General features: G+C 36.2%; 1 protein-coding gene across 4 annotated transcripts in view; it reads right to left on the bottom strand.

Moving 5' to 3' along the window:
* HIPK3 (homeodomain interacting protein kinase 3) overlaps nt 1-18513 on the bottom strand; it is a 95641-nt gene that overhangs the window by 19722 nt on the left and 57406 nt on the right. For all 4 annotated transcript variants that reach the window (XM_082410409.1, XM_082410408.1, XM_082410411.1 and 1 more), the window contains one exon: nt 7984-8107. In XM_082410409.1, coding sequence (XP_082266535.1) covers nt 7984-8107 — 124 coding nt within the window. The remainder of the gene's footprint in view (nt 1-7983; nt 8108-18513) is intronic.

Below are 18513 nucleotides of genomic sequence, written 5' to 3'. Positions count from 1 at the left end.
AAATCTGATTATTACTCCACTGTATAAAATTACTTTACTGCCTACAGGATGGATTCCAAATCTCTAAACATGGCACACAGGCCCTCCAGCTTTATCTCTTCCGGGCTCTTTACATGCTCCTGTACTCCAGCCCCCTCTAGCACCTGCTAAACCTTGCATGGGTTAGTTTCTCTTTCCTAGATTGCTCTCTAACCCCTACTTATCAACATCCCTGTTCCTCTCCCTCCTTACTCCCCTCCCTGCCACTTCACCAAATCCATGTGGCAAATTTTACTGTTCCTCCTTCAAGACTCAATTCAAGAACTTCTCCTCTGTAAAGCTAGGCCTAACCATCCAAAACAGAGGCAATCACCTTCCTCTGTGCTACCATCACACCTAGAACATAACAATTTTACTACATTTATAACACTACATTACAATTATTTTTACATGTCAGTCTTCCCTGCTAGACTATGCCCCTCCTAACAACAGAGTCTATGTTCATGCATATTTGTATCCCCAATTTTACATGAAATGATAACTAAAATCTCCACCTTACAAATTAGTTTCATTACATTAAAGTGCAGTACCTCCCGCTCACCCCACATCCCCCAAGTGCCTGAGTTCCCTGTTTTATGGAAACAGAAAATGAAAAGTACTAAGAGCTTAGTACCTCGATGTTGCATCAGAGTATCACAGATGGTAAGAAAGGTGCTCAACAATTCAATTTCAACAAACATACACAGGGCATTTATTATGTGTCAGATGCTAAAGCTATGCAGAACAATAAAATATGTTGCCAATCTTCAAAATTTATTCAAAAAATTCAGTAGAATAAATATTTAAGCACATAATCTGCAATTAAACTAGGAAATGCCATTATAAAGAAGAAAACAAAGTGCTAAGAGAATACAATAGAGCAATTAATATACCTAAGAAGTTGAGATGGCACTGAAAAAACAAAACGGCAAATGAACCTGCCAAGTTTATTTTTGGTCGTAATGCCTGCCAGTCATTTGAAAAGAACTTGGTCCATCTGTATGCCCCTCCTGTCTCCAGTGGATGAAGGGTGCAGACCTGACCTAGAAGCAATTAATTCATAAATTTGCCTTGTGAACTCAACTAGAATTAAGCTAAGCAAATCAGATTTACAGTGTCGGAAACGCAAACTAAGAAATTCCAGATACTGTTGGAGGATGAGCTGAAGAGTTATAAGGCAGAGCTAGAGTTTGATGACCATGTTAACATAACCAGAGTTAAGAATGAGCAGAAATTCTGAGTAGCAAGTTAGAATCAGAACAGATAAAAGCACTTAAAGAGCAGCTAAGTTACACTTAAGATCGAGCCCCAGAGTGAAATTCTACCAAAGCCTATTAATTTCTCTAAGTGTTGCCTTGAATCTAAAAGCACCTTCAACTCCAGACTTCACAAAATCGAGTCATAATAAAGCTCATTCTTGGATTTTTGGACAGTCCACACATAAATAAATGAACTCTTCCTTGAGTCAACTTGAGAAGGTCTCTTTGAGACCTGAATAGCTTGACAAAATAGAATTCTTTGAAGATTCCCACACCCACCCCTGGAGTGAGCTTTATTCTTCTTACATAAGATATAATTTGATATTACCAAGTATAATAAAATTTGAATATAAATTCAGGCTTTCAGCTGTTCTGGATAAGATTCTACCTAAACTCTAACAAACATTTTTCAAGAGCAATCAACATTTACCAAGTAAATACTGTCCATTCATCCATAAAAATATTATTTTATTTCCTAGAATGTTACTGATATTTCCCAGCAAATATAAGTCAAATCAAATACATATAGCACTAATGAGACAGTAGATTTAATTGATATTTATAGGACATTCCATCCAAAAACAGCAGATTACACTTTCTTCTCAAGTGCGCACAGAACATTCTCCAGGATAGATCACATCTTGGGTCACAAATCAAGCCTCAGTAAATTTAAGAAAATTGAAATCATATCAAGCATCTTTTCTGACCACAATGCTATGAGATTAGAAATGAATTACAGGGAAAAATACGTAAAAAACACAAACACATGGAGGCTAAACAATACGTTACTAAATAACCAAGAGATCACTGAAGAAATCAAAGAGGAAATAAAAAAATACCTAGAGAAAAATTACAATGAAAACACAATGATCCAAAACCTATGGGATGCAGCAAAAGCAGTTCTAAGAGGGAAGTTTATAGCTATACAAGCCTACCTCAAGAAACAAGAAAAAGCTCAAGTAAACAATCTAACCTTACACCTAAAGGAACAAGAGAAAGAAGAACAAACAAAACCCAAAGTTAGCAGAAGGAAAGAAATCATAAAGATCAGAGCGGAAATAAATGAAATAGAAACAAAGAAAACAATAGCAAAGATCAATAAAACTAAAAGCTGGTTCTTTGAGAAAATAAACAAAATTGATAAGCCATTAGCCAGACTCATCAAGAAAAAGAGGGAGAAGACTCAAATCAATAAAATTAGAAATGAAAAAGGAGAAGTTACAACAGACACCGCAGAAATACAAAGCATCCTAAGAGACTACTACAAGCAACTCTATGCCAATAAAATGGACAACCTGGAAGAAATGGAGAAATTCTTAGAAAGGTATAAACTTCCAAGACGGAACCAAGAAGAAACAGAAAATATGAACAGACCAATCACAAGTAATGAAATTGAAACTGTGATTAAAAATCTTCCAACAAACAAAAGTCCAGGACCAGATGGCTTTATAGGTGAATTCTATCAAACGTTTAGAGAAGAGCTAACACCCATCCTTCTCAAACTCTTCCAAAAAACTGCAGAGGAAGGAACACTCCCAAACTCATTCTATGAGGCCACCATCACCCTGATACCAAAACCAGACAAAGATACTACAAAAAAAGAAAATTACAGACCAATATCACTGATGAATATAGATGCAAAAATCCTCAACAAAATACTAGCAAACAGAATCCAACAACACATTAAAAGGATCATACACCACAATCAAGTGGGATTTATCCCAGGGATGCAAGGATTCTTCAGTATACACAAATCAATCAATGGGATACACCATATTAACAAACTGAAGAATAAAAACCGTATGATCATCTCAATAGATGCAGAAAAAGCCTTTGACAAAATTCAACACCCATTTATGATAAAAACTCTCCAGAAAGTGGGCATAGAGGGAACCTACCTCAACATAATAAAGGCCATATACAACAAACCCACAGCAAACATCATTCTCAATGGTGAAAAACTGAAAGCATTTCCTCTAAGATCAGGAACGAGACAAGGATGTCCACTCTCACCACTATTATTCAACATAGTTTTGGAAGTCCTAGCCACGGCAATCAGAGAAGAAAAAGAAATAAAAGGAATACAAATTGGAAAAGAAGAAGTAAAACTGTCACTGTTTGCAGATGACATGATACTATACATAGAGAATCCTAAAAATGCCACCAGAAAACTACTAGAGCTAATCAATGAATTTGGTAAAGTTGCAGGACACAAAATTAATGCACAGAAATCTCTTGCGTTCCTATACACTAATGATGAAAAATCTGAAAGAGAAGTTATGGAACCACTCCCATTTACCATTGCAATAAAAAGAATAAAATACCTAGAAATAAACCTACCTAGGGAGACAAAAGACCTGTATGCAGAAAACTATAAGACACTGATGAAAGAAATTAAAGATGATACCAACATATGGATGTTCTTGGATTGGAAGAATCAATATTGTGAAAATGACTATACTACCCAAAGCAATCTACAGATTCAATGCAATCCCTATCAAATTACCAATGGCATTTTTTACGGAACTAGAACAAATCATCTTAAAATGTGTATGGAGACACAAAAGACCCCGAAGAGCCAAAGCAGTTTTGAGGGGAAAAAAACGGAGCTGGAGGAATCAAGATTCCCTGACTTCAGACTATGCTACAAAGCTACGGTAATCAAGACAATATGGTACTGGCACAAAAACAGAAACATAGATCAATGGAACAAGATCGGAAAGCCCAGAGATAAACGCACGCACCTATGGTCAACTAATCTATGACAAAGGAGGCAAAGATATACAATGGAGAAAAGACAGTTTCTTCAATAAGTGGTGCTGGGAAAACTGGACAGCTACATGTAAAAGAATGAAATTAGAATACTCCCTAACACCATACACAAAAATTAACTCAAAATGGATTCGAGACCTAAATGTAAGATCGGACACTATAAAACTCTTAGAGGAAAACATAGGAAGAACACTCTTTGACATAAATCACAGCAAGACCTTTTTTGATCCACCTCCTAGAGTAATGGAAATAAAAACAAAAATAAACAAATGGGACCTAATGAAACTTCAAAGCTTTTGCACAGCAAAGGAAACCATAAACAAGACCAAAAGACAACCCTCAGAATGGGAGAAAATATTTGCAAATGAAGCAACTGACAAAGGATTAATCTGCAAAATTTACAAGCAGCTCATGCAGCTCAATATCAAAAAAACAAACAACCCAATCCAAAAATGGGCAGAAGACCTAAATAGACATTTCTCCAAAGAAGATATACAGATTGCCATCAGACACATGAAAGGACACTCAACATCACTTATCATTAGAGAAATGCAGATCAAAACTACAATGAGGTATCACCTCACACCAGTTAGAATGGGCATCATCAGAAAATCTACAAACAACAAATGCTGGAGAGGGTGTGGAGAAAAGGGAACCCTCTTGCACTATTGGTGGGAATGTAAATTGATACAGCCACTATGGAGAACAATATGGAGGTTCCTTAAAAAACTAAAAATAGAATTACCATGTGACCCAGCAATCCCACTACTGGGCATATACCCAGAGAAAACCGTAATTCAAAAAGACACATGCACCCCAATGTTCATTGCAGCACTATTTACAATAGCCAGGTCCTGGAAGCAACCTAAATGCCCATCGACAGATGAATGGATAAAGAAGTTGTGGTACATACATACAATGGAATATTACTCAGCCATAAAAAGGAATGAAATTGAGTCATTTGTTGAGACGTGGATGGATCTAGAGACTGTCATAAAGAGTGAAGTAAGTCAGAAAGAGAAAAACAAATATCGTAGATTAACGCATGTATGTGGAACTTAGAAAAATGGTACAGATTAACCGGTTTGCAGGGCAGAAGTTGAGACACAGATGTAGAGAACAAACGTATGGACACCAAGGGGGGAAAGCCGCGGTGGGGTGGGGATGTGCTGAATTGGGCAATTGGGATTGACATGTATACACTGATGTGTATAAAATTGATGACTGATTAAAAATAAAAAGTTATCACAGGACAAAACGATAAACTAGCATAGGCTGCTGGCTCCTTCCCTAGAACTCAAATTTGGAGACAGAATAACAATGGAGGTTGATGAATCTGAATAACTAATATACAGACTGTGAAAACCCTCTTCAAGCAACAGCAGACTGACAGTGGTAGTAGGGTAGAGGTGGAGTCTGGAAGAGGGCCAGTGCCAGGGAGCTAGGGCAGACTAGGGCAGGGTTCAGCTGGACTCTTTTAGTGTCCTGAAAGTATCATTATCCACGAAGTAGTGTAGAGGTGGTCTACTGCTAATAGCATAGCTTCTAAATTCAGACTGCCCGTGTTAGACTATTGGGCAAGCTTATTAAACTTCCCCACACCTCAGCTTTCTCATCTATAAAACTTCATAGGGTTGTTGTGAACATTAAATGAGTTAAAGTGTTGACAGTTCCAGGCACACAAAAGAGCTCGATAAGTATTAATTAGTAATGTTACTACTATTGCCCACTGTACTGCCACTGTAAGGCAAAAAATAAGTTAAAAAAATAAAATAGCAACAACACCCCAATTGGGTATCCAAGTATATCATGGCAGCTGATGCCCAGAATAGGAAACAGATAACAGACAGAGGCATGCCCTTTCACATCCTAATTAGTTGATCATAATCCAGGGAGTTGAGGAAATTTTATGAAATTCAACCACATAAATAGACTAAAGTAAAAAAACAACCCCAAAAAACCCCACTCGTGAATATTTTAATAGATGCACAAAAGCATTTCAGAGTCCAAAACCAATTTAGGATTTTTAAAAAACCTTAAAATTAGGAATAAAGGGATAGCCCTTATCTTGAAAACAGACATTTATCAAAACCTATACAGCAAGCATCATATTTGAAAATGAGTATGAAGTCCAAGACTGGAACCAAAAAACACATCACTCCTATTCGTTTGCATTCATATATCTTGGAAAATACCTTTTAAAACACTGAATTGATAACTGTGTGGCTATTTATGCTGTATGCTAATAACTTTTTTCAATTACTGTACCCTTTTGGAATTAAAGTAATATACATTCTGAAAATATTGTTGATCTGGATCAGATAACACCTCCCAGTTTAAAAAAAAAAAAATCTGTTATAGATTTTAGAAAAACTGAGCTTTGGTCAGGACTTTGTGTTAAATTACCATTGTAACGTTTGACAAGTCATTTCATTTTTCCAGGCCTCAGTTTTCTCCTTTATAAATGTGAAGGGGTAGTAACTAGATAATCTGTAGGGTCCTTTTCAGTATCAACATTAGTTGTCCAACACTATAAGTGTAAAGTCCAAATCCAGAGTACAATAGCAAACTGACCTTTATATTGCCACTAGATGGTGTCCTGCTCCAGAGTACTATGCATGTCATAAATTGTGGTCCACAAAGCCAAAGGTATATTTCTAGAATTTGACAGGTACCTCAGTACTTCAGCAGCTAAGGGATTATGGGACTCTCCAACTAGATCACTAACTCTTTCAAAACTAGTAACAGTTTGGCACCTGCATCGAAGTTAATGATTGGGTAAAAAGATGAAGGAAGCTAGAATGTACGGAAATTTTTATGGAAGTGGTCTTTTAAGAGGTATGCTGAACATGGAGGGGGAAAGTAGAGAATATTTTAAAAAAACCTGGCCTAAAAGAAATTTTATGGGTAGAAAGTCATTGGAAGAGGATAAGATTAAAGTTAATGATAACATCTAACCTAATAATTAATATTAAATGACTTTTAGGGTCATCTCAGCAACATTTAAGTCACTAAATTAACTACCTCTCATATCCCCTTTTATATAGAAAGCTAAAATCAGGCATTTTGCTACAAGTTATGTGTGCTTTAAAATGTTCTGTTTTCTATTTTTTTTCATGCTTAAAAGTTAAATAGTATATCATTTAAATAAAAATACAAGCCAGACAAAATATATGTAACCACTGTTAATTCCGACTAACATTTTCTACTAAAATATGAGTTGAGTATATATCTCTCTAATAAGGGAGATGCTATGAAACTTTCAAATAATAGTGAAGAAGGTAACAATTACCCAAAAAAGAATCTTGATATTAAAAACCAAGTAAATAGCAAACAACATTGTCTAGTAGCTTAGAGAGACTAATGAACACACCTGAAAACTACCATGAAAAGTGTGTAATGAGGTGATTTGCTGGATTCTACTGAGAGTCATTTCAGTAATGTTAAGCTAGACTTTTAGCACCACCAAAAACAGCTAAAAATACTAAAGAGGGTTAGGGTGACTGAGGTACTTAAGACCACCAGTAAAGGTTGTTGGTTCAAGACCAGCAGCTATGATGACTTTTATTCCTTGGGAGAGGCTGACATTTCAGCCGTCATCACCCAAGTGATGTCTGTCACCCAAGCAAAGCACTATCATTTAAATGGACACAGTCCAGCCCTTTATATATCTATAATATAAAAATGGTACCAAAAAAATCCTCCCAAAAGGTTTTCAGGCCTGTGGATTATACCCTTGTTTATGAAAACACTTTAAAAATCAAGTTCTGTTTTGAGATCCTGAATTTAAATTCCGTTAGATCCCAGGTTTTGCCAATTTATTCTAAAAAGAGTCTCACATGTATTGTATACCTGGGAAAATGCATTCCTGTAAGTCTATTATTTTTCTTTACATTCTACCAATTCTACTGGGTTATCACGACAGTTCTATTACCTGGTCATACTCCAAGGCTCCTGGGTAGAGAGGCCATCCAAGGAATAATTCTGCAATCACGCATCCCAGTGACCACATGTCTATGGCTTCACAAAATGGCAACCCCAATATAATCTCTGGAGCTCTGAAATTTAAAAAAATAATAATAATCAATCAATCAATCAGAGCAGTTTTCTTTTAAAATTATCCGATTCATCTGATATTCTAAGAGAAGTTTGTAAAATGAGAGCGAAATCATCTACTATTTATAGTAAGTCTTCATTTTTCAGAACTTGTTGAAACCTAGCCATAATCCTGAATTAAACTTCAAGGGGTGCTATGAGTACAACATTGCTATGACAAAATATCTATACTTAATCCGAGTTTTACTAACATGACAGTAAAAAAAGGAAAAGCATAGATCTTGTTTTTGAGACTACAGGAGATTAGAAATAACACACTAGAAAGAGAACTGACAAATTAAAAATACATGCACCATGACACCAACAGAACTTAAAGCCAGACACCGGAATATAAGACCCAAACCAAACAAAACAAAACCCCAAAGGCTAACCATGGATCTAGACGTGGGTATTACTTCAGAAGATAATAATAAAAACTGGGCTATTTGTTATCCAAAACAGATAAGACCAAGTTCAATATATTCAGCCTTAAAAGGCAGAAAAGTACAGGATACATCAAAACAGTTAAAAAAGCATTTTAGCACTTGAAGAGCTTTGATTATTTGGAAAATTATTTCATGAAAGATACAATTCCCCGGTAAATTATCTTGCTACTTCACATGACTTTTCCATAAGAAAATTAACATTCTAAGAGTTCTCTAAATCCAAAGTCATACAATCATAGTTATCCTGCACAGTCTCAAACTTACAGAGAAGTTATAAGAACAGTACAATAAATACTTTCTCCTAACCCACTTGAGAGTAATTTGCCAAATAATGGCATGCTTCGTATTTCCTACAAACAAGAATATTCTCCTACGTAATCACAATACAATCATCAAAATCAGGAAACAAATACTGATACATCTCCACCATCTAAGCCTTGGACTGCGAGTTTGGCCAATTACACTGATAACGTCCTTTATGAAAAAGAATCCAATTCTGAATCATGCACTGCATTTAGCTGTCATATCTCTTTCAGTCTTTTCCAATATGGAATAGTCCCTCAAGTCTTTCCTTGATTGCTATGACCCTGGCATAAGATATTACAGGCCAGTTATTTGTTGAATGTCCCTCAGTATGGGTCTCTCTGATGTTTTCTTGTAATTAGATGAGGGTTATAGATCTTTGGGAGAAATGTTTAAAAAGTGATGGGGTTTTTTTCTCATTATCTGCTATCAGGTGGTACAAAATTTTGATTTGCTCCACTACTGATAATATTCACTTTGACTACTTAACATGGTATCTGCTAGATTTCTCCACTATCAAGTTTCTCCTTTCCCCTCTGTAATGAAGTATTTTGTGGAGTTTCAATTTGAGACTGTACAAATAATCCAATTTCAATTTATTCATTTATTTACCTACGTAAGTATAATGGATTCCTATTTTATTCAATGGGTTATAATCCATTACTATAATTACTTATTTTGATGCTCTAATTTTCCCAGACTTGGCCAGTCGGAACTCCCTCAATGAGCTATGGGTCCTCATTACTATTGGGATGGCACTGTTCCCAGGATCTCTCAGTGTATATTTTATACAGTTAAAAAAAATAAGCCTTCTGCTAATTTTTTTTAACTGAGAGTGCTGATTGTCACTATCTCCTAATGCGGTGGTTCTCAATCTTGGCTGCACATTACAATCCCTTTGTCCTGGCCACACCCCATACCAATTAAATCAGAAACTCTGGGGATGGGAGGTAGGCATCAGTAGTTTTCAAAGCTCCCCAGGTGATTCCAACACATGGCCAAAGTTGAGAACCAAAGCACTAGACTCAAGTAGTTAAACCCAATGGGAAAACTATTCCATCTCCTCCCTTCAACTCTTCTGATCAGAATAAGTTCAAAGGATAATAAACAAATTGTTTTCTACCATCGATTTGAGATCTGTCCAGTGACTCTCTACTCCTAAACACCTCTGCTATAATTAATACTTAAGATTCAGTAGACTCTTAATGCACAAGTACTTGTGAAAAACAAGTAAGTGTCATGGGGAGATGTTACGAGGCATAAAAGAACCTTAAAACATAGTTATAAAAGGTCTTCATTCTTTTGACGAAATACTTAACTCAGTAAGTGTGTAGATGTACAAACGTGAGTTATATTCAGCTATAATCAAATGCTAAACTGTATTGTAGAAAGATAAAAAAATAGGTTACACTAAATTATCAATCTTATATATTCACAATATAGAGATATTATCCTTTTTTGTTCACTATTTTATACGCAGAACGTAGCAGAGAATATGCACTCAGTAAACATTTCTCGGATAAGTCATGCCAACACAGGTTGATTCACACAAAGGAAAGAAAGCATCAGTGTGAAATGTGGGTTTGAACTAGGCCTCAAAGAATAGAAGTCTAGGCAGAAAGAAAGAGAAATGGACACAAGAGTTTATAAAGGGTATATACTAATCTGTACTTTAAAAGGTTCAAAGCAAAAGGCAGCCTGTTTCAAAAGTATGGAGTAAATGAGATTCACTAGTGATACTTAATCATGTACTAATTTGAATCCTAAAGACTTATTAATAAGACTGAGCTATAGCTGCGTATAAGAGCTTTATGATTATTTTGAAATAATTAATATAAAAAATTCATGGGACTTGAAATTGGCTACTGTAGAAAACTTCAACACTGCATTTGGTAATGAAAGAAAATTAACAAAATGATAGTATCTAGGATATTCAACTTAAAGAGACCAAAATTATTTGAAATCTGGTTAACAATTAAGAAGAGTTTCTGTCAACTAGACAAAGAGTGATGAATTCCTTCTGCCATTTGTTACCATTTAATGAATGAGCCAAGTTTCTAGTTGACAGTGACAAGAATATAGAGTTATCTTTTCAAACTCTTGACTAGGAATTGTATAAAACCACTTCAAATACAAATCTAAGATTCAAAAGTTGTATTTATGGAAGCAAACTCAACTTTCTCATTTTAAAAAATGAAAGAATTTTAACTGCAAGTTTTATACAAATTCATTATGTATTATTGCATCAGTTTAAATCCTCTGAGAAGCAGATAAGATGTGCAAGAAATTTCTTGGGGAAAATGTCTCTGAAAGATACACAGGGAGAGGAAGAAGGAATAGGTGAAGAGAGCCTCAGACCTTGAGCAGTTCTGACACCTGTGAAAGAGGTGCAAAGGAAGAATTGGGTGGAAAGAACCTCCAACAGCAGTGCTGTTAAGAGAAAATCTTGGCAGGGTCAATGGGGAGTCCCCAGGCAAAAATTATCTGCTAGGCTAGTTCCCCAACAAACTAGAACAGCGCAGCTCTAGGACCCCCACTGTGTTTGGTCACTGGCTGAGAGCAGCCCAGCAGCAAAGGGGCCTCTCTGGGCACTGATGCATTACCTAAAGGCACAACAGCTGGAGGCTGTCAGTTAACCGCTCTTCACAGGAGGTTCTCTTGAAGTGGATCCGAATGGCACAATTCCAAGGCTGCCACAACTATCTTCCCAAAAGCTTTTGTATTTTATTTTATAATACTACATATCATAAAGGAAATGTAATAAATTCCTTTACCAAGTCTGAGTCAAATGTGCCTAAATTCTCTCCAGTTTACCGTGGCATGCCATAAAACATTATATTTTCTATATGTATCACCACATGTAAAAAGGTGGGAAAGCAATACCGTTAAGCATTTACAGTCTAGATGAAAACTGCCAGAGCTGTCAGAGCTCTGCTGGCCAGTCTTACAATACAATAAACTTTTAAAATCAAATTATGCACTAAAGAATAATATATCCATCTGTCAGTAATGAATAATGCTTAGTTTTCTGGTTGTATCTTAATTGGCTCTCAAATTATTCCTCTGGGCTAAATATACTTTTGTATATAAATGACCACAGCAGAAATTCTGATTTATGGACCACTCTTAAAAATAAATCTTTTGTTCTACACCTAAAGGAAATTCTTCTACTTCTTTTCTCATCTAACTTAACTCCCCTCTGAGCACCTATAATGTGGTGGTGCTAAGGATATAGCAGGGAACAGATATCATTTGTACTTTTGTAGACAGGCACACATTAAACATGTCCACTGGACCGAGAGTATAACTAAACCTGTTGTTCACCACTCTATAAATAATAACTCACAATTAGAAGGCAAGTGTCAAATCCACAAACCAACTCAAAAATTTAGGTTATATGGTAACAAAGGCAATCTACATATAAAATGCCATGTTTCCTTTTTTTGCTATATGACTTTAATAAAATTTATCAATATTCATTAAGACCAAATCCTTTTTTACTTTTCTAAAACCTTGAAACACTGATATAACATACAGGTAAAGTGGGGAAGCTAAAAAAAAATTTTTTTAAGTGGGTAAACTGAACTCTGAATGGTTTGTGGGTCTTTTGCTAGAGAACTCAAAAAGAATGTTAGCAGTAGATGGTTCAATTAAGAACACAGTGAAATACCGTCACTCAGAAAAGAAGATAACTATTAATGGCATTACTTTATTTCATTTTTATTTACTTTTTTAAGCTGAAAATTCAATTACTGGCAGAGAAACCCAGCCGTGTTAGGAAAAGGGATGTCTCAGTTCAGGAACTCAATATGTCAAGTTCTAGGAACAATTATATTCTTATAAGAGAAAGATGCCCTGGGTTATCCCTGCAAATGCCATTAAACTATGAACTCATGTGATGATTTCATGGCCATCAAGAAAACAGTGATCATAATATGACTCCTAACTTATTTTTTCAAATACAGAGAATATAATGCTTAGGCCAACTTGATTATTTAGTCTGCCTAACGTTTCTCATTAAAGTTAATCAACTAGCATAATGCTGATATATTTCAGTTTCTTGAGAATCTAGTGACAGAACCCAGGTCTGGTCAAGTCTAGGACACTGATCAAATAATTTCTGAAATGACAAAACTAAGGGCCAGATTCTGATGATTCTGTCAGAAATGTCACTCAGTAAAAATGAAAGGTACAGCTATCCAGGCTTCTCTTGATGATACTCCTCTACATACAAGTGTATAGCTACATGCTTCTCTCTGCTTTTGACAATAAGAAGATACCAGAGAAATGCAGCACAAACTTGGAAAAGGTAAATAAATGGTAAACTCAATAAAGATAAATATAATAAAATTAGAACAGTCTTCTCTTGAGGTAGGTGATGCAGAAGGCATTTCTTATAATAACAGTTTTATTAAGACATAATTCACATACCATACAATTCACCCATTCAAATGGTACAATCAATGATTTTTAGTATATTCACAGAATTATGCAACCATTACTGCAATCAATTTTAGAACATTTTCATCACCATCAAAAGAAACCCTATATCCATTACCAGTCACTCCCCATTTCTCCCAAACTCCTCCATCTCTTGGCTACTACAAATCTACTTTGTCACTTTAGATCTCTCTTTTTTTTGTCTCTTTTTTGTCTTTTTTGTCTCTTTAGATCTGCCTGTTCTGGACATGTCATACAAATGGAATGGCACAACATGTGATCTCTCATTTGGGGGTCAACCACAGGTCATGGGTAAATTCTGGGGTAAAAACATTCATAAGAATGTTTTGCTATAGTGGTACTTAAAAATCTCTGCAGAATGTTCTGGGAGGACAAATCTTGGGAGTCTGGTAAGGAAGCACTGACTTCAAATAATGCAAATCATCTAAATAGAGCTAGATTTTAAACACTCAACAGACACCTAGCAATCCCTCTAATAGCAAGTAATTTACCTGAGCCTTAGTATTTTCATTTTTAAAATGGGGTTTTACTGATGTAGCATGCTCTGAAAATTATCCAAAGGACTAAGTAAAAGAATCTATGTAAAATGTAAAACATTATATACATTCTCTTAATTTATTCATACTCCCACTGTCCTAATTCACACCTCCTCTCTTCTCAAACCATCACCTCCTCCCTCATCCTCACTCCTGACTCCTGTCCTTGCATCCAACTTTACTGGGGGCAGGGGGGGATTTGAAAGAAACTTCCACATTCTCGCCACCACATCTACTAGCCCACTTGCATCTGTCAGTGCTTCTATCTAAGGCACCCATGCTCACTTACTGAAGTACATCACTCCACCAATTTCCCACTCTCTCTCATCACCAACCTCTCTCTCCCTCTCCCTCCTTCTCTCTCTCTCTCTCTCTCTCTCTCTCTCTCTATATATATATATATATATATAATGATATCCCATATCTCCCATTTTGAAAAAAAAAAAGAAAAAGAAAAAACTTTCTTGTTTATATACTCTCCTTCAGCCATCACCCGTTTCTCTATGCCCCCTTACACCAGTCCTTCTTGAAAGCACTGTTAAGAAAAGCTGCCTCCAATTCTGCCCCTTTCTTGAACTCACTCTAATCAGGCTTTCATTTCCCCATCATTCCACCAAAATAGCTCTTGTCAAAGTCACCATCAGCCATTGCATTGCCACATCCTTGATTTATTTGACTTGCAGCATTTGACACAGTTGATTGTGCTCTCCTGCTTTAAACAGTATGCAACTGACTGCCAGGACACCACTCTGCTCTCCTCTTTACCTCACCTGCAGTCCCTTCTCAGATTCCTTTCCAGTTCCATCGTATTTCCACAACCTTTAAATTCTGGGGTGCCCCAAGGCTCAGTCTTTGGATGCCTATCTTCTCTAACTACATTCATTTCCCTTAGGTGATCTCATCCAATCACACAGTTTTAAATACCACCTCTATTCTTAAAACCCAAATGTGTATCTCCAACCCAGACTTCTCTCCCCAACTCCAGAGTTAGGTATCCAACTGTCTACTCAACATCTCTTATTGAGTGTCTACTAGATATCTCAAACCGAACATGTTCAAAACATGTTCATAATTCCCTCCAACCCACTCCTCCTCCAGCCTTCCCCACCTCAGGAATGACAACTCTATCCTCCTAGTTTCTCAGGCCCATAATTTGTGCGAGAATCAAATTTGACTCTCCTCTTTCTCTCACTTCCTGCATTTATCGGCAAATCCCATTGACTTTATCTGCAAAATAGATCCAGAATTTGACCATTCTGCTTTACCTTTACTGCTACAACCCCAGTCCAAGCCACCAGCATCTCTCGTTGCACGCTCCCCAACTGTTCTTGCTTCTGCCCCGTCCTCTACCATCTACTCTCAACTTAGCAGCCAGAGTGATCCATTTAGTACACAAGTCAGACCGCATCACTCTTCTCCTCAAAACCTCCCAAGAGCTTCTTCCCATCTCACAGTAAAGTCAAGTTCCTCACAATGGCCTCCAAGGTCATACGTGATTCAGCCCGCAGCTATATCTAGTATTTCCCACCATTATCTCATTTGTTTGCTCTCATCCACCTACACTGGCTTCCTTACTGTCTCTAACCATAGTTGCTGCCTCAAAACCTTTACATTTATCTAGAAGAAGGTTCCAGGCAGAGGGAACAGCAGGACTTGATCCCCTCACTCTTACTTTGTGTTTCTGCCCAAAGACCTTATTAGAAAGGCTTTCCCTGACCACCTTAAACAGAAGGGTAAGCCCCCACCAGCACATATACTTACCTCTCCTCCTTTATCCTGCTTTAGTGTTCTCTATAGCACTTGCCACCAACTGATATATATGTTTGCTTATTATCTGTTTTCCCCTCCCCCACTAAATATAAAACCCATGAGGGAAAGAACTTTAATTCTTTCAATGCTATATTCCCAGCACTGAGAACATTGTCTGGCATATAGTAGGCATTCACTCATTAATTTGTTCACTGAATTGATCAACCAGTGGAAGCTGTCAGAGTTCTGCTGTGAATAGCTTTGTTAACTCAAACACATGAGCCAAACAAGTATCGACCAAGAGACTTTTTTTACATGCTAGCCACTTTACATTTGGGACAGTTGAATTGTTTTGACTATTAAATAAAAATCAACACCATTTCCTGAGTTTTAACAATGGCCAGGCATCACAGAAATAACTTTTAACACATTAGCTCATTTAAATAAAATGTTCTAAAAACAGATTTCAGCATTGTTGTTCTGTTCCGAGATCAAAAATGCTGGTAAACAAAATGTTCCACGTAAAACAGAAGAACCCCTCAACTGAGTACAGTCAGTCCACAAAATCATGAGAAATAATAAATCGTTTTTGAAGCAATTAAGTTTTGGAGTTGTCACACAGCAACAGATAACTGATACACTACCCGAAGTTACCCAGAAAGTGATGGAAATGAGATTTCAAATGCCTTATTCCAAAAGCCTTTCTCTATACCATACCATCTCAATTATAAAATCTTGTAACTGAAAGAAACACAGAAAGCCAAACTAACAGAAAATCTAGAAATTGACACCAAACGTATTTTTTAACAATTCAATTAAAGTTATGTTCTAGTTTTATTTTCCACAGAATAAGAAAATACTAACTGACCTATATTTTCTAATAGTTCTGTGCCTTTTTTGAGGCTAACTGGTCTTTAGCTTTCTAGGACAATCAAAGTATTTCACTGCCATTTTTTAAACCTACTTTTCATTCTGTGTAAATCCTTTAAAATAAATATAATAACAGCAGTAACATCAAGCAGTTACCTAGCACTATGAACCAGGCAATGCTCTAAGCACTTTATAAATATTAACCCATTTGATATTCATACCAATCCTTTTAATAGATAAAGAAACAGACACAAGGATAAGCAACTTGCCTAAGGGTCATACAGCTAGTGTGACAAGCAGCTGGGATTTAAAGCCAGGTATTATGGCTTCAGGATCCATGCTTTAACTACTATGTGTTAAAATAAATAATTCCTAGGATTACTAAAACTATCAGACTTTTATCTTACTAGAAGTCCTCCCACTCAGATGCTATACTTATCATTAATGTGTTCTTTTCTCTTTCAACATATCACCTTTGATTTTTAGACTAACCGGGAAATGTGAGATATACACTTATGTTAAAAGAACTGTAGTTGACATTTTACTAAGTCCTTTTCCTGATCTTTAAGCATTTACTCATCTTAACCATAAATAATCTTCCATGTTAAATACACAGACATCTGCTGGATACTTCTCAGTTAAAATACGGCTCTTATTTTGGCAGATACTGTGTTCCAAAAGATGACTACAACAACCTTTACAAAAGCAATAAGGAAATGAGTTCAATAGTAGATGTGACCATCCAGTAGGTGTGATTACTAATAAATATAACGTCAGGCACCCAATAAATTCTTACAAGGCAAAGCCCTTAGCAAAAGACAGCAAAGACCTAAAGTGGTTATAAAATGCAGGCACTAATAAACATGTGTTTATACAAGCACAGCAAATCTAGCAAAGGATACACACCCAAGTTTTATCAGCAATTATCTCTGAGGAATAAACCTGGAAAGGAGAGAGAAGTATACATTTCCATAATACTTGTTACTAAAACAAGCATCTCATACATTACAACAAAAGACCAATGTTTAAAATTTTTCAGTCACCTAAATCTTACAGGAATTTCGTGTTTTCTTCTAATATTATTACCATCAAACTACATAATCAGTGTTAACTCAATTTTTTTATTTCCTTTTATTACCAGGAACAATTTCCTACTGAGAATCTCTGACGCTGGTAAAGAAGGAATACTGGAAGTATCCCTGAGAGGCTCTACACTGTCTGCAGGGGCTATCACGAAGGAGACTCCTCTAAGTACAGCAGGGGAACTGGAATACCTCCAAGAATCTTCCAAATCATAATGCAACTACAATTTATGAAAATAAGAAAGAACATTTGTACAACTGGAACTTTAAAGAAGGATGACTGTTAAAATATACTAGGGAGTTTACTTCCAGCTTAATCAGCACTTGTTTAAATATCCTGCAGAATGGTACTTTTTAAAAGCAACCAACAAAACTTCAACACTCTCAGAAAGGCGAATAAATTTCAAAAGAGCCAATCAATCACTTCTAGAAATATTTTCTTTTTGAAGTCACGAGTGTTTACCATGATAAGAAACTTGTTGCTGTAGGCAATAACAACGCTACAGAATACTGGATATTCGCACAGATTGCTTTTATGACTGTAACTGCAACTATTCATTAACGTGTTCAAATGTAATCAAAGTACAGGCTCTTAGAATAGACACTCATTCAAATGTAGCTTGAGTCACAGACTAAAAATACCACAATTAAAAATATCCTAATTGCAAGGCCACTTAATCTTTTAAGTATGCTGCACAATGATCCAGATCAAAGCGCCTCCAGATCAAAGCGCCAAGTACAAAGAACTGCAGTAATAATAAATATCTTCAAAATCTATTAAATGTAAAACCTGAGAGGTAGAGGATAGGTGATAGCAAAGATTTAATAGTCATTACCAGTATGCTAAATGTATCGCTTAGAGCCCAACACCGAAAAGATGTATACATCAATAATTTGCACATCTATGACTGATCAATAGCTA

This window comes from Balaenoptera physalus (genome assembly GCF_965194825.1).
Source record: "Balaenoptera physalus genome assembly, chromosome: 10".
In the NCBI taxonomy this organism is placed as follows: Eukaryota; Metazoa; Chordata; class Mammalia; order Artiodactyla; family Balaenopteridae; genus Balaenoptera; species Balaenoptera physalus.
Note: the sequence above shows the minus strand (reverse complement) of the source record. Positions and strands in the feature narration are given on the sequence as shown.